Source organism: Bufo bufo, chromosome 3 (assembly GCF_905171765.1).
Source record: "Bufo bufo chromosome 3, aBufBuf1.1, whole genome shotgun sequence".
NCBI classification, from domain to species: Eukaryota; Metazoa; Chordata; class Amphibia; order Anura; family Bufonidae; genus Bufo; species Bufo bufo.
The window spans coordinates 467,163,120-467,185,753 of record NC_053391.1 but is presented as its reverse complement, the minus strand read 5'-3'; the positions used below and the strand labels follow the sequence as shown (position 1 = coordinate 467,185,753).

The window sequence follows — 22,634 nt, the reverse complement described above, 5'->3', positions numbered from 1 at the left end:
TTTTTTTTAGCATAAAACAAGACACAAAAAAGCTATGTGTTTTTGCCAACAGGTAACAGTGAAATGAATAGCGAAATGAAAAGTGCCACAAAATGCTGTGGAAAATCATGGCATTTTTTCTTCACTAGAAAAAGGCTGTGGATTAGAGGAAAGACATGGCTTAAAGGGAACCTGTCATCAACTTTATGTTGCCCATACTAACGGCAGCATAAAGTAGAGACAAATGAATTGATTTCAGCGGTCTGTCATTTCTAAGTTAAAAGCAAGTGGTTGCCGAGAACCAACATCACAAACATTGCAGACTGGGCCTGGAAAAGAGTCCCGGCCACTTGAGAAGAGTCATGGTTATTCATGAATTCCTGCTCTCCTGCCCACCTGCTGATGACTGACCATCTTCTACCTAGTTTTCTCTCTTTCTCTCTAGGAGAGAACTGCCAATCATCAGCAGATGGGTGAGAGAGCAGGAGATTAGGAATAACCATGACTCTTCTCAGGTAGATTTGACTCTTTTCAAGGCCTGGGCTGTAATGGTTATGATGCTGGTTCTCAGCAACCACTTACCTTTAGCTCCTGAGTGACACACCGCAGAAATCAGCATTTCTGGCACTATTTTAGGTGGCCCTAAGTGAGGTTTGCATAAAATTGATGACAGGTTCTCTTTAAGTCTGGTTTCACACATAGGTTTTTAGTAGAGGTTATCTGTACTTTTTGTATTTTTTTTGCTGTGTTTTTTGCACTGGCTTTTTTTTCGTAGTGCCATATGTGATACAAAAACACCAGCTCCAGATGTTAGCTGAAGGTGTCTAGGAAATATAAAACAGTACACACAGACATTTTTTTGCTACTGTAATTTTTAGTCATTTTTCTTTGAAAAATGCAGCATGTTGTAGCTTTTGCCCTTTTTCCAGCAGTTTTGACAACACCTTCTCTATAGGTAAAAAAGCCATATAGAAAATACTAGTGGAAAGACACATTGGGGGAGATTTAGCAAAAGTGGTGCAAAGGAAAACTGGCTTAGATGCCCACAGCAAGCAATCATAGGGAGCCTTTTATTTTCCAAAGGAACTCTGAAAAATGAAAGGTGGAATCTGATTGGTTGCTCTGGGCAATTAGGTCAGCTTTCCTTTGCACCACTTTTGCTAAATCTTCCCTAATGTGTACCTAATACCATAAAAAGATGCCACACAACAAAAACAAAGGGCAACACCAAGAAAAATGCAAATGACCAGAAAATGTGCCAAAATGTGGCAAAATTTTGGTGCAGAATTTTGGCACAAAGTAGGACACCTAATATGTGGTGTAAAGTCAGACAAAAGTGTCTAACTTCTAGCTAGATGCTACAAATTTATTATATAGCGAGAGCCACTGTAATAAATTTGGCGCATCTTTAGACAGTATAGGCCAGTCACTTATTGTTTTTGTCACTGGCTGCAGTAGTGTATGGGACACAGCTAAAACATCACTGGTTGAGGCACTGGGAAAATAACAATGCCACTAGATTGGAGGGGACCAGGAAGATAAGTTTAAGTGTGTTTATTATTTTATAGGATATTGGCAGGTCCCCCTAATAAAATATATCTTGGACAACCACTTTAAGTACAGTATAGTGCATAAAACATGTTTCACATAAAACAGAACTACCCTTTTAAAGATTTAAAGGTACAACAGCAATACATGTACATTTTGAATGCCATTCTTCTGAGCAATTACAAGGGTTGTCCCGGGACAGAAACTTATCCCCTATCTACAGGTGAAACTCTAAAAATTTGAATATCGTGCAAAAGTTCATTTATTTCAGTAATGCAACTTAAAATTAGAATATTGTGAAAAGGTTCAGTATTCTAGGCTCAAAGTGTCACACTCTAGTCAGCTAATTAATCCATACCCCCTGAGCAAAGGGTACCTGAGATTGTGACTTTGGGGTTTTCATAAACTGTAAGCCATTATCATCCAGATTATAACAAATAAAGGCTTGCAATATCTCACTTTGCATGTATTGAGTCTATCTCATATATTATTTTCACCTTTTAAGTTGAATTACTGAAATAAATGAACTTTGCACTATATTCATACAGGCGTTGGACGACACAGGACTCTTATTTTCATGATCAGTCAGGGTCCCACGGTTCAGACCCCCTACCAATCAGACACTTGTCTCCCATCTTGTGAATATGTCTAAATCTTAGGACAACCCCCTTAAACATAATTTCGGAAGTAAAATGAACCTGGTTATCACTGTTGAGGAACAGCCTGACTGGTAGACACACAAAGATGGTACAGAGTGTATTGTAAGGGACACAGCAAACAATGAAGTAAATTTGTGCAACCTTTAGTGGCCTTTAAAATTCAATTGCACAATTGACTCCTTAAAATAAATAAAAATTGTGGATATACCTTTGGGATTATTTGTCGTCAAATGCCCTGATTCTATCAGGTGTAAGTTCTGCATATTCTATTGTTCAGGAAAACTATGAAACATTATAGCATTGTAAAAAACAACAAAATCAGGCTAGGTTTACACAGAGTTCAGTGAGAAAGAATAAGATGGTGCTGTCGAACATATAACCTGATTATACTGGTATATAGCTGAATACCATGTCTGTCACTGACTGCAATAAAAAATACATTTATACTGTATGGTATACTTTTTTTATTTTAATACAGTTATATCCAGGGGCCCACCAGCAGATGTTATTTTGGGGGGGGGGCTCTCTGTACAGATATGTGATATATGCACTGCTTACACAGTGGCGGACAGCAGCTAGATGCTACAAGATGACTGATTTTGGTGTTCCTGCAGCAACTTCCAGAAGGCAGCTGCCTAGGAAAAGAGGATACTGGCTGGCCTGCCTTGGTGCCTAGAAGTCATCTCAGCCTCCTGATGTATCTATAATAATAAACTGGGTAGCTTCTTAAATAATCTATCCAGTATTTATATGGTTGCATAGGATGGTTGAGATGTTGTATTGCCTATCTATATGTGGTGCAGTCAGTGTACTGTGCCTTGTGCAGGGGGTGGGGGCTAGGGCCCACCTTGCTCAGGGGACCACTGGGGGATTCAACTGTACCCCTTTGAGCCAGTGTGAGCCTGATTATATCATAATGTGCAGTTGACTATGATTATATTTAACTGTTGTAGTTTCGCTACCAGAGGATGTAAACTGTAGCCGGCGGAATAATCCATGACTAATGAGCTGTCCAGACTGGTATTAATGTGTGGTTGGATGCCAAAACAGCTTTCACATCTTCTGGGATAAATGCAGCTGGAATACTGATATGAAAAATTCATTGTATGATCTCCACAGCCAGCTGCCCGGATTATCCCTCTGCATTATCATACATGGAATTCCACAGTTTCTGAATTTTACAAATTAAAATTAATTTCATGATGCCAATAATGTTAAATGGAAATGTGTGTTCTGGTGTGAAATAAATTTAGCACGAACTAATATACCGTATAAGGGTACTTTCACACTAGCGTTATTCTTTTCCAGCATTGAGTTCCGTCCTAGGGGCTCAATACCGGAAAAGAACTGATCAGTTTTATCCTAATGCATTCTGAATGGAGAGCAATCCGTTCAGGATGCATCAGGATGTCTTCAGTTCAGTCTTTTTGACTTATCAGGACAGAGATAATACCGCAGCATGCTGCGGTTTTATCTCCGTCCAAAATTCCAGAACACTTTTCCCATTGAAATGCATTAATGCCCGAGTGTTCCGGCAAAACGGATCCATTTTTGCGGTCTGCGCATGCTCAGACCGCAAAAATGTTTAAAAAAAATAAATGCCGGATCCGTTTTTCCAGATGACACCCGAGAGATGGATTCGGCATTTCAGTGCATTTGTGATCCGTTTGACAAATGCCATCAGTTTGCATACGTTTTGACGGATCCGGAACTGCCTCCCGGAATCCTCTGCCACAAGTGTGAAAGTACCCTTAGTGAAATATATAGGTGGGATCAGACAGTCTGACTGAATTAAGTGCTACAATATCTACCATTAAAGTGTAGCTCCACATATCAACCTTCTGTCAGGGTGAAGCAAGGATAATTCATGAACATACACAAGTTTCCCAAAGCTTCCTTCTGTGTGTGGACAAAAACCTGCATGTTTTCTCATATGGCCATTGGCATACAAGCAAGAATATACAGGGAGCATTCATCCAGCTTCATAGCTAAAATGACCCTTCTACTGGAGACATTATGACTCACAGATAATCCATGAAGTTCTCAAATTTTACAGCTGCTCAGAAATACTGAAATATCTTCTTCTGACAAAGTTCTGATTTCTGAAGGCTGAATAGAGTAATGAATTTCATGAACTTGTTATCCCAGCACTCTGCATACTGGTGAGTCTTGTCGTTATTTTCTCATACTGCTTTCCAATGTTAGCAAGTAACCGAGTCAAATCAAACTGTGGTACTATGGCAAAAAAGCTTAAAGGAGTTGTTCACCTTTGGTGTGCTTTTTTTCAGACCCCCCCCCCCCCCCCTGCCAGCATGGCTAGATCTACGGTGATGAGAATCCCTACTGCGGGGATCAGGCTCTATCACTTCTACTCAGTCACCACAGGTCCCAGGTGTCCCCGAACCAACTTCACCCATGTGTTGTGGCCAAGGTTGAAATATGGGTGACAACACAGTGCTGTAGCCAGACACTGGCTGTAATGGCCACAGGACCCATGTCGACCCGGAAAGGTCACCTGAGGGGAAGCAATGGAGCCAGAACCCAGTGGCAGAGATCTGCAACTTTTCCCCCCTCATGCCACGTCTAAAAAAGTGGGCATGGCGTGGGCGGGGACGGGCTGGCAGGCCCATTTCATTCATCATTTAGAACTGACTCATCTGGAAAAATGAAAAAGTAGGTATGATTGCTGTACATACACATGCATTCTCTGTATCAGTAATTATTGTTGATGCTATTGTCAGTATCTAGAAGCATTTTTCATGCATGCCATATTAAAAGTATGGCATATTGTTAGAATATTTAAAAAAGAAAAAAGTAGCAGCACTTACGGATATATATCAAAACTTTCTATGGTGGTTGTGCCCGCGGTGTTGCATACGAGTCTGTAGTATCCCCAAAGTTCTTCCAAAAAAGACCAAAATAAACCGCAGCACTCTCTGGTCCTCAATCCATACTGGTTTATAAACCAGTATGGATTGAGGACCAGAGAGTGCTGCAGTTTATTTTGGTCTTTTTTGGAAGAATTTTGCTAGAATATAAACTGATTAAAATAGATAAATCCCAAGGTGGCTCTCCAGTTCACTGATATGGATTAGGTGCACTACCGTTATGATTCACCCAATCACCTTACATTAATATTAATCAATTCCAAAAGATAGGAACTCAACAACTGGAATCACTCTGAATGCACAATTTATTCATAGACCACATTGTACATATCCCTTTAAAAACTAAGTAAAATCCAATTAATACACCATATACTATAATGCTCGACCTATCTATTATGATTCCCATAGACTTATACGAAGACGAATCAAAACGGAATACCTCTTCCGTTTTGACTTCCATCTTATGGATTCCGTTATAACATCCAGAACGCAGATGTGAACCCACCCTAAACTGTGACTAAAGATTTATATAAGTTGCTTTAAAACTATTCCAAATGCCCTCAAAATAATTTTTGTAATGTATTTCATTCATCAATTTTACCTTCATCCTGCTAAAATAGACCCCCAAAGTTTTGTACTTTACAGATTCCAGTTTCTTAGATTATGTGGAGGAAGTGACAGCTATGTGCATGCATTCTAGAGAAACAGATGCCATAGTCGGCTCAGTACTGGCGCAATCAGAATGCTCTGCTCCTTCCTGTGCCTGCTAGGCCCCACTAAATGCTCTGCATCGCACATTGGTTTAAGAGAATTCTCCTGCATTGGTGTGCTATGCCCCACATTTAGTGTGGCGCATCAGGCACAGGAAGGAGCAGAGCATTCTGATTGTGCCAGTACTTACGGTAGCTGACTATGGCACCTTTTCTCTAGAATGTATGCACAAAGCTGGCACGTCCTCCACATACTCAAAGAGACTGGAATCTGTACATTGCATACATGTCAATAGTGTACAAATTTTGCATAGCAAAAAAGTGTGCATTAAGAAAAAAGCTATAGATGGGCTGAAACGTCAGGGATCTATTTTGGCATCATGAAGGTAAGACTAATACATAAAATATATTACAAAAATGATTTTTAGGGAATTTTAAATATTATATTAAGTTATATGAAAATTTAGGCACACTTTAAATAAGAACTACCAGAAATGTTAAATACAAGGTTAGGATCGATAATTGTTTTTCGGCCTCCAAAATTGAGGAACGGTTACAGAGCCAGAATTACGGACGTGTGAATGGACCCTAAGTGTGTTGTTATTGTGCAGCCATTCTGCTATGGAGTCTCTGACTACACTACCTGTCTCGTGCTTTGTCAGTTTAATGACAGATTTATTTACTCCATTTCTTTTGCATAAATGCATTGAAAAATATGGTGATCTTTACTGAGTGCTGCCATCCAGTGGTGATATAAATGTCTTACATAAAGTCATATCTGGTTTTAGCTACGGCATATGGACATCATTGAGGCATCTCTTGCTCAGACTGAATTGCTTGCCCTGGTGGTATCAGGTACACTTGCTATTAGTAAGATCACCAGATTTAGGAACTGTATATGGTATCAGCAGTTTTCACGAAATCTTACAAGCACATGATTCAAACCTTCGGCACACTCACCTTTTGTCCTTTCACTCCGCTACAGTCACATTTGCTAGTTCCACACCCATTACATGCCTGGGAGTGAGAAAAAAAAGAAAGACATTTGTGTTACTGATTTATATATGATACGTCTGATATGTACTGAACATAGTCTAGTTGAAGAAATGTAAATCTATAATAAGCCTTTATTCAGGTAAAATAAATAGGACCCCTCCCCCCCCCAAAAAAAAAAGGAATTTTGTTTTAATCTTCAAAAAAAGTCTAGAGGTATAGGGGTGCAGAATCAGTGTGCAGGATGGAGGAGGGGGCGTTGGGTAGCACCATAGAAGACACCTGTATTGGACATTGTATTGTAAATACCACAATGTAAGTGGAGGAACCTGCTTCAGATTTTGCTATGGGGAAATTCACTAATTTTAGCAAAACAATCCTTGTGCAAGATGGACGCTATCCTAATGAACGAATAGCAAATACCTTGTTGGAATGCTGTATGAAGGGTAGAAGAAAAAAGCCCAATGCTGTTGTGCAATGGCCTTATCTTTTCATTGGAATGCAATGAGGGGTAAGGCTTTGACATGCACAGGGGTCTGCACCTTGCAGCTTTCTCCATCTGTTATATGCATCATTCCATTTTCAAATTTAATTTACAACCCACTGTATACAAATCCTGAATATTTTTACTGTACTAGAAACATCTGCTGTTGCAATACTGTGCACATTCTTATCTAATCTGCGGCATTCATCAGCCATTGAGCAGGAATTCCTATCTGCAAGAGCTGTGACTGATGAATGTGTCCACCATCAGGCCATAACTTTCTTATGGTAATCCCAGTGCAGTTTTTTTCAAGTATTTTTAATTCATTGTTTTTTTCAAATGCCTGATTAGACTTCACTTTGCGCTTTGATGTGGCATGTGTTATAATGCCTTCAACCTTCCAGCATCTCAACCAAATAAGGAGCTATGGATTGACTGCTCTGCTTATCTCTGGAATTTTTAGCAACCTCTTCACTATGAAATTCTGTGAAATATCTCAGGCCTGGCTGCCATCCTAGCACCTAGATTCCCCAGGATGGATTTCCTGGTATGGAGTTTTTAATGATTACAAGTATATTCTAGAATATTTACAGTATACTTCTTCACAAACTGATGGATAAGAATAGTACATACAAGAACAGGCACGCTTTACAGCACAGCTCATTCTGTATCTACAGGGCTAGATGGCAACTACTACTACAGTAACCCTTCATGGCCTAAAAGGAAAGGCAGCTGAGCTATGGTGCAAAAAATATCCTGCATTTATTGTAAGCCATAAAAATGTATTAGATAGATATGAGATAGATAGATAGATAGATAGATAGATAGATAGATAGATAGATAGATAGATAGATAGATAGATAGATAGATAGACAGACAGATATAGGCTGCAGCACCACCATGCAATGTACATGCCACCTAAACCGTAGTTACAAAAGCAGTATGACAGTTACTCATAGACTAAGCTTTAAACTGGTGATAGATATGTCACATGGTAGCTAAGTGTCCTTTCAACATCCTTCAAATCAACTAACAACTTTACTCAGTACCTTACATTACCCCCTCCCCCCCATTGATGTCTTCAGTAGTAACTGAGAAATTTTAAAAACATTTGTAATAATTCTTAGCTGTGAAGTCATTAGGTACACTTGCTATTAGTAAGATCACCAGATTTAGGAACTGTATATACAGAATATATATATATATATATATATATATATATATATACCCTTTTAAAGTCAATAGTTTAATACATGTGTCTGTCTAGCAGCAAGTACTATTCTTGTCTATTTTCCATCCAAGATTAATTTAGATGAAAAATGGATGCACATAGACACCATATGGACTTCCACATGGAATGACGTCTATTTTTTTGCAGATGTAAATTGAAATGAACATATGAATTAGCACTCAGTGTAAGGACTTGTAAGATTCTGCAAACTCACAGGATTAGCACAGAACATACCTGTACGAGAAAGTTTGTAATATACTTATCATTCCGAAGTTGTGTGGATTAGCCTCCCAGGAACTTAGTCACATGACACTCTTCTTCTGAAAATACAAGTTCTGGCAATGTCACATGCTTTACCAGGTTTCTGTTTTGGGCTATGGACATCTGGTCATTTCCGCTGTGGACTGGACAGAACTATTCCACTCCCAGGTACATATACAAACTCTTAAATCCACCTCATGTCCATATGCGCCAGGGGGAGGAATAGTTCTGGTCCTGGTTATAGCAGAAGTGATGTCCCATCCATAGCCCAAGCCAGAAACCTGGTAAAGGATATGAGGTTGGTGGCAGAAGGATTTTCAGAAGAGAAGCAACAACACAAGACCAGGTTCCTCAGATGTCAGTCTAGGCAACTTCTGAATGTTAAGTGCAGTGATGCCTCAGGAATGATACAATGGCCTCAGGATACAATATTTTCAACATACAGTGGTATTTTCTGACCCATCGTAAGTTGAAACCATACTCAGTATACAATGCCTCATACTCAGATCCAACTAATCAAGGCCACTTCTCTGTTAAAATAGCTGGATTAGTTACAAATTAGCAGCTATTCCTGACTGTTATATGTAAGGATTTGTTTAACTTGTCTTGGTTATCTGCTTACTTTTCTTAAATCTTCATTTTCTCTTATCTTGGATGACATTTTGAGGCTTTGGAACCGATTACTCAACTGACAATGGTTTCAACATACAATGGTTATCCTGGAACCAATTAATATTGTAACTTAAGGGGGCACTATATATTACAAACTTTCTCCTACCATGATGTTATGTGTAATTGAGGTGGGTTTAGGGGACCGGACCCAATTGGTCCCAGAAAACCCTTGTAAACAGTTGTGTGACTCATATAAAAACCTAACCAATGTCCATTAATTTTATTAAAATAATGAAAGATTGTATGCTCCCCAGTCAAATTCCTGCAGATCTGATCAAAATCTAACTAAACCTTTAATATATCTGAGATTATTAAAATGTCAATGTCGAAGTACATATATAGTTTATGAGATGAGAGTGCATTAGGTTATAAACATTATGAAGGGCAAATATGTACAATCTCCTTACACTTTCCAAATAAACAGCTGAATAAAAGATTGGTAAGAGAGCATATTAGGACAAACCAGGCGTGCAGAATGGGACCAGAGGTCATTGCTGTTAATAATTGTATGTGAAGGTTAGTAAATTACATTTTACCTAAGAAAGTAACCCATTCTTTGCCATAAAGAAAGGGCCCTTTCCATTTAAGGAGGATTTGGTTCAGTGGTACAGTGATACCCATATAAAAAGATTGTACTATAAATTAATTAAATACATCAAAATATCCATATCAATTTCTTTACTATGGACTGACTGCGCTGTATTAAATATGGCTTTGTATTTACAATTAGACAGCATTATGTTAGGCCACTGAAAAATTTAGATTTTATATAGCAACAATAACAAGCGTGTAAATGAAATTCACTTTCCACAGCCTGAGGAGAAACACCCATTCTTACGGTTCCTTTTAGTGTCTCCAAAAACTGGGTGGAATTTACAGAAGACAAATTAAATATTGCGTTCAACTACAGATTAAGGCCACGTTCACATGACCATATGAATGGGTCCGCATCCATTCTGCAATTTTGCAGAACGGGTGCGGACCCATTTATTTCAACGGGGTCGCAAAAGATGCGGACAGCATACAGTGTGCTGTCCGCCTCCGTAGTTCCGTTCTGCACCCCCTGCAAAAAATATAGAGCATGTCCTATTCTTGTCCGCAATCGTGGACAAGAATAAGCATTTTCTATATAGAGCGGAATGCACATGGCTGGTATTCGTGCTTCGCGGACTGCAAAACACAGCATGGTCGTGTGAATGTACCCTTATAAGGCTAGGGCTAAATCAAAACTATGTAAATGTGGCCACATTGAGAAATGCTATTTAATGTGACCATAACAGCCACCCAAGATATAAACCTACTGAAATTCAGTGTAACCACATCACTATCATTAGTTGCTGTCTTAAAGGGGTTCTCCAGGAATTAAGAAAATGAAAATACTTAAATATTACTTTATTATAAATATATTCCCAAAGACATTTTATTAGTTATAATGGCTTGTTTTGTGTGAGGAGCAATCATTAGAAGAAATAAAATGGTCGCCATCCTATTAGTACACACAAAGCCTGTCCAAATTACACAGCAGGACAGGTTACTTCAGGACACTTAGATGAAGAGCTGCCTCATCCTTCTCTCTGCTCTGCTTGTCAGAGATTATGATTCTGAATACAGTTTAATATGATCTTCAGCTGAATCTTTGTAGGGATGGAGGTCATGAGGAGACATGAAGTACAGAGAGGAGGTGAGGTGAGGATAATGAGCTGTAGCACTTGTATGCAGTCTCCATTACCACAGTCTGTCCTGTCCATTATCTCTGTACTTCATGTCTCCTCATAAACTCCATTCCTACAGATTCAGCTAAAGATCTTATTAGCTATATCATAATCCCTGACAAGTACAGCAGAGAGGAAGATGAGGCAGCTCTTTACCTCAGTTTTGTGAAGTAACTTGTCCTGCTGTGTGATTAGGACAGGTTTTGAGTGTACTAATAGGAAGACAGCCTTTTTATTTCTCCTAATGATTGCTCCCTAGAAAAAACGAGCCACTGTAATTAATGAAAGGTTTTTGGGAATATATTTATAATAAAGTAATATTTAAGCATTTTCATTTTCTTAATTCCTGGAGAACCCCTCACTTCAGTAAACGGCATTTATCATGTAGAGAACGTTAATACAAGGCACTTACTAATGTAATATGATTGTCCATATTGCCTCCTTTGCTGGCTTGATTCATTTTTCCATCACATTATACACTGCTTGTATCCAGGGGTTATGCCCACCCTGCAATCCAGCAGCATTGGCCGTGCTTGCACACTACAGGAAAAAGGCACTGACCTCTCTGATGGCCAGGACCACGGGAGTGTGCATAGGCTGGTAGTTTTTCCTATAATGTGCAAGCACGACTACCATTGCTGGATTGCAGGGTGGTCATAACCCCTGGAAATGAGCAGGGTATAATGTGATAAAAAAATGAATTAAGCCAGCAAAGGAGACAATAAGGACAAATGGACAATCATAACACATTACTAAGTGCCTTGTATTAACTTAGCTGAAGTGAGACTACCTCTTTAATGTCACGTGGCCAGAGTCACCGTATGGCCCAGTTATTAAAGCATCACTGTGGGGTAGGGTAGGGCGTGGAATGAGGTGGGAGAATAGAGCCTCTAGGAGCAGGAGCAACGTCCCACCCCCTGCTCCTAGATGCTAATTTGCCTATTACAAATGTAAGAGTTGTGCAGTAACGGGGGCATCAATACACATAACAATAGTAGAGTTAGATTCTGCTGACATTAGCAGATCACTAATGTCAGCCAATTTAAGAGGGTTAATTCTGGTGACAGAAACCCTCTAACCCCTTCCTGCCACAGTCATTTTCCATTTCTTCATTCTTGTTTTTTAACTCCTTGCCTTCCTGGAGCCATAACTTTTGCAATTTTCTGTTCACATAGCCATATGTGGTCTTGTTTTTTGCAGGACAAGTTGTGCTTTCTAATGGCACCATTGTGTAGTTTTCATGGCGTTCCTTATGTGGGAAAATTGACCCGTTACCTTCATTTCCAGGTCAATATAAATACAGTGATACCATATTTTTATAGTTGTTCAATATGTAAAAAAAAATACTTTTTGAAATATAATTTTTTCTTTGCATTGCCATATTCTGACCCCCATAACTTTTTTTTATAGTTACAGCTCTGAACCTGTATGAGGTCTAATTTATTTTTTCAGGGTGATCTGTAGTTTTTATTGATAACATTGTGGAGTGTGCATGACTCTTTGATCACATTTTATAAAAAAAAAATTTGGCTGGAGAAGCAACAAAAAAATGGCAAATCGGCCATTACGTTGTTCACCATACGGGATAAATACATTAATATTTTAATATGTTCGACATTTTGGCACATGGTGATGCCTATGATCTTTTTATTTATTATTTATTTTAATATGGGGAAAGGGAGAATTTATATTTTTAAAAATGTTTTTGAAGTCCCACTAGGGGACTTGAACATGCAGTTGTCTGATTGCCACCAGAAGGGCTTTAGAGGAACATCACTAAGGCAGGCCCCAGAGCCTTCAGAAGTCCTGAGGCTGCAATAGCAACCAAACAGCTCCCTTAATCACTGCTCGGGGGAGCAGTTCGGACCCCGGGAGTGCAACATTCCCTAGGAAAGTTGCCTCAGATGCCATGATCACAATTGGCCACAGAATCTGTAAGGTTAAACTGAGGGTTAATATAATGCAATCTTTAGCTTCAAGGTTTAACCCCTTGAACAGGACCTGTTAGCTCTCCTGTTCTGTCTGTTTTAGCAACTACTTGCTTTCTCCATGAAAAACAATTATGCAGCAGCTATCCTTATGACTCTATGATGTCCAATTCTTTCATTATTCTGGTTAGAATTTATAAGTGAGTTGCCATTAGTTTGAAATAAAGGTCCAACTGGGTGCTGCCAGGTGGGGAGTGTCCCTGCACAATATGACAATGGTAATACTTATTGGATAATGTCAGATTGCACAGGCACACCTCTACCTGATAACACCTATCTGGACTTTTATTGCAAACTACTAGTTCATTTGTAACTTCTAGTAGCTGGTATCATTCGCAGCTGTGAACATACGTGATCTTGTTTCATCACAATCTTCTTTTGCCAGCTTTCCTTTCCTCTGCCTTCCTTGTTGGGGATACCATCTATAGGACCATATTCTGGCTATCGGGCAAAGCTGGGCAGTCCACAATTAGGGAGGGTGAAATAGGGATATCGAAGCAGATAGGAGGGGGGATATAGAAGGACAGGGCCACCTAGGGTTTGGACCCAGCGCTGTGTCTTTCTGCCTTGATACCTGGCTACCTTTCACCCTGTTTCCTTACATTGTTGCTATCCCTATATATGGTCCTCTCCCATCTCCGCCCATTTTTTATAGGAGATTAGTGTAACTAGTGGTAACTATTAATAATTGTCTAGTATAATAGGGCCCATTATTTTATCTATATACATTAATAAATGTTATGTTTTAAACCTAATAAGCTACCCATTCACTGTTAAGTCCATAACTTCTAGAAGGAATAATAAATGACTGTCACAACATAGACTCATAACAATAGCTCCTTCAGAATTATTATTACAAGGGCAATGCAAGTACTAAGACATGTCAGGAGAGGTGACAGGTTACAGAGGTTCCTAGTCCTCTTGAATGAATACAGACAGAGTTTCTGACCTTAAAAGGCTTAACTAGAACTTAAGTATTATACCAGTGCAGTACAGTGCAAAGCATTTAAATCGGATTTTAACTAACCACATTCAGAGTAGAAGAAGAAGATGAAGAAAATCCCTTTATTGTCCCTCAGTGGGGAAATTTCGGCAGGGTCTATGCATGACCTATCTGCTGCAGATTTCTTCTGCGCAATGGATAAAATTGTCAGACAAATATTGAATAAAGTAAAAATAAATCTTCACGAAACACTTGCGAAAATCAAAGCAGAAACTTTGGTGTAATTTTTCAGGCTAGTCTCACAGTTTATATTTTATATAAACTATATAACTAGCCTGTTGCGTTTTCTGTGTATACTTTACCTTAAAGTGTAAAAAAAAAAAAATTGTGCAGTTCTGTGAAATGTATATATATTAGTAGTATAGTATAGAGCCTATCTGGATGAAAGAAAATTTAATGATTTTTAAAGGTGGAAATTCACTTTCAACTCTTGTCAGGATTCTTCAGCGTCACTCAATCTACCAAATGTACGTAAAGAATGAATAAAAAAGAATCAATACATAAAGGTACACATATCGATTAAGGATCATTTTTGGCTGTTTACTTATGATTTACATCTTCTCTAGGTAATAAATTGACTGAAGAATGGAAACGTGTTGTCGGTTATCATGAGATGAGTGTTTAACAGTGATGGTAGAAAAAGAGGGACCTAAGGTATATGGAAGTTACTACTGCTAACAAGCCATAAAAGAAAAACAATAGAAAACGTAATAAATAAAACAGAACTATATGAGGAGGAAGGAACTTCCACCTGCATCCTGCTGAGGAATGTGAAATTTCCTCTAATAAGAATAGGAAGGCAAAGTTACAAAAACTTCCCAAAATAAATAATGGCCTTCAGGTTTATTTTCATAAGACAGTGTGCTATCATGACTCTAAACAATTCATACTGCTGAGGTGCTGTATAGCAATACTGCTAGTGTCTTGGAAAAGTAGCAAAAAGGTATTTACATTAAGACTTAAAATGTAAGCAACATTATGTAACTGAATATGGAGAATATATTGTGATCTAATATTGATTGTAAGTAAACAAAAATTAGATGTTCTCTATCAACTTAAAGGGATTGAGTGAAAGATCCTCACCTGTCTCGCACTCCGGTGTGACCAAAAAGGGTCCTCGTGGAGCTGCGGGACAGGTTACGCGTGTCTCCATTGATACACCAGCTAAGACCCCTTTGCGAACCGACGCGGGGATGCGTTCGCATGTGTGCCGGAGGGGAAGACCGCATGGCTTTCGGGGACAGCTTGGCCGGGCTAGTGGCAGTATGCTGTGGCCGAGCTTGTCTCCGGTGCCTGTTGCGGATTCCATTCCGGTGTCCATGTCAACGCGCTCGCGCATCCGCATTTACATTCGAAAACGGGTTCGCAAGGGGATACGTGGTCGCGCGTACACGCTTCTTATGCGCTTCACCGACCAGCAAAGGGAATAGCACCTGGCCGCAAGTTAAAAGCAGATTAGGGGGCCAGCATTGGTCTAATTGACTAATGACCGACCAAATCCTTGTACACAGGTGTAGGACAGGATCATGACTTATGGGGCGTGGACACTTGGCGCCCTGGGATTTGCTAGCAGGCACATAAAAGGTGGCCTCCCAGGTCGGTCAGTGCCCACTGTTATCCTTACTTATCCAGGTGCAGGTCAGTACTCCTAGCTACTGACTGATGTTTGCTGGGACTCCGTCTGTTCCAGTGGGACCCAGGACCCGGGACTCTCCGTGACGCATCCGTTTACCTGGCAAGATGCAAAAAGATTTATGCACTGATCGGGACTAATCCTGGCTTTCCTTCGTTTTTTGTTTGCCTGATGTTTGCCCAGCAAAGTTTACCTGGACTTTGTTTATTTTGTTAATAAACCCCTTTTACTTCACCCTCACTGTTTCGTTGGTGCCTTGCATTACATTGAGTGAGTTAATTTAAAGAAAAAATGGCAGGGAAGCTATTACAATAATTTAAAAAATGTATACTCACTGTCCTGAAACTCCTTCTGTATCTTCCCTACCACTGCCGCCATGATGTCATGTTTTTGGCTGCCACCATGAAGTGCCAGTATACAGCATGTGAACACTCCAGTCTTTCCAGTCTTTGGACTCCCCTGTATATGGCACAAGACTGTTGAGACCTTTCATTGACTGCAGAAGTAACATGCAGCATAAGGGCATGTCACTGCTGGAGTCAGGAAAGCCATCAGGGAGAACAGAGCAGGCTTGGAATGGTAAGTACATAGTTTTACTGTAACAGCTTCCCTTCCTTTGTGTAAAAAAAAAAAATTGGACAACCCCTAGGAACACTGCTATGTTGGGCCTTGAAGACACCATAATTTTATTTTTTTCATTTTTTGGTGGGATGCGAGAGAAGCAACATTTCTATTATTACTTTTTGGGGTTTATTGTGCTACTGTTCATTGAGCAGTATAAATGAAATCTTAACATTTATTCAGCTAGTTGTTACGGTAATATAGTAGAATGGTGATACCAAATGGATGTAATTTTATATGTTTTACTACTTTTGCACAGTAAAAATCTGTAAAAATTTGTTTTGCCATATTCCGAGAGCCAAAACTTTATTTTTAACATCAACAGAGCATTTGGACATGTTATAATTGTTAACTGGTTCCATTTTGGATTAAAGGGGTGTCCAGAATTGAAAAAATATGAATGTTTCTTTTTAAAAAAACAGCACCACACTTGTCCCAGGGTTGTGACTGGTACTGCAGCTCTGCTGCTTTGGAGTCAATGGGGCAGAGCTGCAATACCACATACAACCTGTGGATGGGGGTGGTGGTGTTTGAAAAAAGCAGCTATGTTTTTCTAATTCTGGGAAACCCCTTATTGTTTGACTTTAACTCCATTTTTAGAAAATAGTTTTGGGTTTGATTCATCAAATTTTTAAAAAAGTTTTATTCGGGTACAAATCAGTTATGCCCAAATCAAATATGCTCCAATTTCCCTGAAAGTTGGTATAAAACACTCTCTGGTCTCCAAGGACTTTTTTATGAGGAGAGAGAGAGTGCCTAGTATGTGTAGTACTTGTGCAGAGTATTGTAGGCAAGGCAATGTCCCTCTGGGTCTATGGGAAAGATATTCAGATTAGCTTTTCTAAGTCTATCTCATGCCAATAGATGTAAGATGCACTCATTTTCATATATTTTTCCCAGAAACCCAGAAGAGAATTAAATGGCTTACGGTACTCCTCATGCATACTCGCACCCTCCATAAGGATTACTAATGCCCCAACCAATGCCTCTCAGGCAGCCAAGCAAAATTTCTTTGCTCAGTTCTATTAAATGGTAGTTGTATAGACACTCAGTTGTCTTTTTCTTTTGGAAAGGACAGTAGCTTGCATGTCTCTTTTCCAGAGAAGCATTATGTGGGGATGCAAGCACAGCAATAGATAAGTATCATATAATGAAAAAGCACATTTTGCTTTTTTTTTTCTACATTTCTGAACACTAATTTATATTCTTTGATCTACATCTATTACATTTCTTTACATGTTTTAGTTTAACCTTGACTTGACCATGCAATCATAATAGGCACACACATGGGAGACCTGTGGGCCTTTATAAGGTTCCTGGCTGCCATGGCAACCCATCGACACCCTGTGATTGTATTGCAGGTAGAGTCTATTATGTGACAGAGGAAGTGCCACCATCTGTCTAACCACTTAGATACTGCAGTCACTATTGACCCCAGGTTGTGAAGAGTTAATATCCAGGATCACAGTTATCCCACATGTTTTGCTAGCAGAATGTGCTTGCTTGCTTGCTCTGACCCTTACAATGGGTATATGATGGGGATTGGAATTCAACACTGTATGAACTGATGAAGAATCTGCATCTGATAATCAAAAACTCAAGCATCTGTCATAACATACGCTAGAGGCTGCTCGCTTGCATCTGTGTAAAGATAATACATGTGGTTTTCTGACCTACAACTCAGGAAAACAAAAAGACCACCAGAACACAGAATACAAGTACATTCAATTAACTGCTGCACATTTCATTTTGTAGTACATATAAATCATATATCCTACCTTTGTCATTATTTGTACTTGATTTTAAGGGAGTCATGTGAGCTAAACTGCTTTAGTGGAGTTGAGCTGAATTATCAACCATGTTTTTCTAATTCTGTGCAAAATAATTATTTATTAGTATCCAAAGCTTTGATAAACCATGTTGTAATAACTGCCAATTATCAAAAACTAACCGTATTTTCAGCTTTATAAGATACACCAAAGTGTGTCTTATAAAGCGAATACCAGTGAGCACTTTCATTATGGAAGCGCTCACTAGTATGCAGGAGGCATGGGGAGTGGTGACTGTAGTGCTGCTAGCAATTGATGTACTCGCTGCTCTCTGGTCTTCCTCTGGGTTGCGTGCTGCACTGTCCTGACTGTGTACAGTGTCAGGATATCGTACACGTACTATGACCTGGCATTGTACACAGTCAGATCACAGTACAGTGCGACCCAGAGAAGACCAGGGAATGGTGACTGCAGGAGAGACTGCTGGATATGAAGAGTGGCGGCAGAGCAGAAGAAGTAAGTAAATTTATTTTTATCTCTGATGGGGGTCTGACATGGAGTTCTGATCTAATATGGGGGTCTGATCTGAGGTCTGACATGTGGGTCTGATCTGAGGTCTGACATGGGGCTCTGATTTGATATGTGGGTCTGATCTGAGGTCTGACATGGGGGTCTGATCTGAGGTTTAGTATGGGAGTCTGATCTGAGGTCTGATGAAAAATATTTTTTCTAATATCCCTCCTCTAACCTAGGTTCATCGGGTGCTTCTTATAAAGTGAAAAATATGGTAATCTAAAACTATGAGGAATTCTATGTAAATTAAAAAAAAGTTAAAAAGAACTGTGTGTACTCTGACAGGGCAGAAAGCAGATATAAACCTAACTTTCCTAACACTGTTCACTCAGTTTTGCTAGTCCTGGCCTTTGTGAAAAGTCTTAAAACGTAAAATGTGATAAGTGTCTTTAAACATGAAACAATCAATGTAACACAGAATACCCTGTGCGCTGTGTTCTCCTCACAGTTTACCTGCTTGCTGCTGCAAATGCAGTGGCGAGCAGGTGTAATTATAACTCTGCCATCCCATTCACTTGAATAGGAAGGAGCTGTCCCATTGAAGTGAATGGGGATGGCGGAGTTCTGCGTAATTACGCTTGCTCGCCGATGGAGTTGCGACAGTGAGCAGGTAACCAGTGAAGAAAAGACAGAGCTCATATGAGTGCTGCAGTCTCTTCAAACAGCTGATCTGATATTAATGACCAATCCTGAGGATAAGTCATCAAAATAAAAAAAAAGTGGACAATCCCTTTAAGTGTCTCAAAGGGGTTGCCTCACTTTAGCAAATAGCATTTATTATGTAGCGAAAGTTAATACAAGACACTTACTAATGTATTGTCATTATCCATATTGCTTCCTTTGCTGGCTAGATTAATTTTTTCATCACATTATACACTGCTCGTTTCCATGGTGATGACCACCCTGCAATCCAACAGGGGTGGCCGTGCTTGCACACTATAGGAAAAAAGTGATGGCGTCTCTGGTGGTAGGGATTGCGGAAGCGCTCATAGGCTGGTGCTAAAAAGTCACACCTTTGACCCTAAGTGGTCATGGTATGTTAGGAAGGGAGCATAGACTAGGAGCCCCAACACCATTGCCATTACTTAAAACAGTTTTCTGGTGCAAATAAAGCCTGAAACCTAAGCCATCTCCTAGCTGGCATAGATATTAGATTGTGGCGCATGGACCTGCTGAAATTTGCCAAAATAAATAAGAGGCGTGGACCTCTAAATAATTTTGGTGCATCTCACTTCATCATAAACTACTCCAAGATAATATTCTAGTGTTTTTCCCAATACAAATGTATTCCCTAGCCACAGGATAGGTGATAAGTATCGTATTGGTGGGAGTGAAACCATTAAAACCTCCATTAATCACTAGAATATGAATGGAGGTTGAACATTCACTCTCTGTGGGATTGCTGTGGGGCAGAGCTTGACTCACACTGGACTACTGATTGGGAGGTTTAAAACTGTCTAGTGTTAGCCCTGCCCCCAACTGGTAACAGCCAGTTTACAATTAAGGCATAAATGTTATAGTTGAAATAAAAGAGGAACAGCTCATTAAAGATTTCTAATAAAAGAATTTACTAAAACAAACATGTCAAGAGTGATGACAACTCCTCCATAATTTATCCACATAATGGTATTGGCCCTGCTGTCCCTGGTCCTGATTAATAAAAGGTAGAAGGTTGAAAAAAGGAAAAGCTGTACAAACCTAATGTCTTTATTTTAATAAATATCTGTTTATAATGTTCATGTAAAAATGGTCTTGGTTATTTTATCTAAAAATATATACATACATTGAGAGTATAAATACATAAATGATGTGTCTTTAGAAGTACTCACTAGCATGCTCCAGATTACCTCCAACATGTAAAGAACATGCTTATGAAAGTTTCATGCATTAGGTCTCCAAGGGCAACAATCCAATCTATATGATGAAATTGAACAAACTAGTGAAGAGGTAATCTCCAACCCCTTCAAAGCTGTAGGAAGTAGTGGGGCCAGCATTGTGCCACCAACCTTCTAGAATGGATGCCAACACCTTGCTTCCTCTAATAGAAAATTTGAATAAAAAATGTAAACAAAATGATTGTTTAAATGTTTGAGATTTGGAGAATAGGACTCCAGGGACCCCTTCTATAAAACAGACTTGTACACAACGGCTTAAAGTCACAGTCACTTTGGTAACAGTATATTGGCACGCCATCCATTCACATTTTGTAATACTGTCTGTGTTAAAATGCTGAAGAGAGGGTAGCTGGTAGCAGAAGACTTGGCTGTAAAGTTGAGCCTGCTTTCACTGACAGCTATGAACCTACAAGGGAGCTACCTAAGTCTTCTTGTATTACTGCTTCCCACAATGGATTTCTGCCTATACTTTTTAACATTATAACATGATCACTACATTTATGGCTTGCATGATCAAAAGAAAAATCTATTACAAAATACAAATTACATAGGTATTAAAAATTGTTTGTTTCACTGAAACAATGGACATGTTTTAATTTATTTGGCTGACCTAATATTTGGCTATTATTGTGTCACTATGGGAATATTTGGCTTGTTTACAATGAGTCATTTAAAAACTTAGTAAACAGACACAAGTTACAGGGTACCAGGTTAGAAAGAGGATCCTACTACTATTTTAAACCTAGCTTAATCTTTACTGTTCTTGATGCAGCAAGTCCACATGATCAGCAGAAGTGGCAGGAGGTACTGCCATGACAGTGTGTATTTTCAACGTAATAGACACTTCCCATCACAGTAAATTATGTCCCACTAATCTTCATATAGAACAAGAAACTGCCTCTTCATTTCTTTCTCTGCACAGTACTGCTCCCAAGGTGCATAGAACTATGTCACATCCATGCCTTATATATGCAGATTCTGACCAGGGGTCCTCCTCCTTAACATGTCACAGTAGGCATTTAATACTGGATTGTCTAAAAAGGAAAACACTTCAAATACTAAAAAAACGTGTAAATGAAAGGAAGAGAGCCTTCTTGTAGTGACTCAATTAGAGCATCATACCGATACGTGCAATGCACTTTGTAGCCATCTTTATCTAGGGCTATCAAGAGAACAATAGAGTTGTCATACTATTATCCCAATTCTACAATAAAGGGCCCTTCACACAGGCTGACATTTGAACAGATCATCTCTAATCTAGTAACGCCACCTATTACACGATGAACGAGCTCATTCATTGTATCTTATGTACAGCACAAGAGTACAGTTTCCCAGTGTGAGGTTCTGCTGTGTAAACACAATCCGCTTCCGGGAAACAACAAGACAGTATGGGTAAGAGCGAAGGCATTAGCCATCACTCCTCCCCATACTCATGTAAATGCACCGGTCTCCTCCGCTAACGATCAGCAGATTGCCGGGAAAGATTGTCGTCCTGTGTAAAGGAACCATTATTATCTTGAGGGTTACACTTCAGATAACATATTCCTCCCATAACAGCTGTAAACTTGACATTGCATTATCTATCTCTATAGGGCGTCTCAGCATTCATGTTGACTGCTACAAAAAGACAATGGGGGTCATTTATAATTTTAAACTGGTGCAAAGTAGAACTGGCTTAGTTGTCCATGGCAACCAATCAGATTCCACCACTCATTTTGGACAGCTCCTTTGCAACATAAAAGGAGGAATCTGATTGGTTGCTATTGGCAACTAAGCCAGTTCTACTTTACACCAGTTTGATAAATGACCCCCAATATTTTGCATTTAATTTTCAATGGCGTAGTACTGCCAAAGAGAAAAAAGATTGTTTTCTAAGAATACTGAGTTTTAAAAAAAATAACTCTTTCTGATGGAAGTGGCCATTTATGCAACAAGTTGGCACTAACCAGAATAATTAAAGAAAATACAGCAGTGGCACCAGTTCAGTAAATTCTAAAGAATTGTATTCTTAAAAT

The 22,634-nt window shown here is 39.3% G+C and overlaps 1 protein-coding gene across 1 annotated transcript in view; it reads right to left on the bottom strand.

Annotated features, from left to right (window-relative positions):
• Positions 1 to 22,634, bottom strand: part of COL4A1 (collagen type IV alpha 1 chain) — a 204,130-nt gene that overhangs the window by 131,721 nt on the left and 49,775 nt on the right. Inside the window, exon 2 of the mRNA XM_040425225.1 lies at positions 6,745 to 6,801. Within this exon, the coding sequence (XP_040281159.1) occupies positions 6,745 to 6,801 (57 nt within the window). The remainder of the gene's footprint in view (positions 1 to 6,744; positions 6,802 to 22,634) is intronic.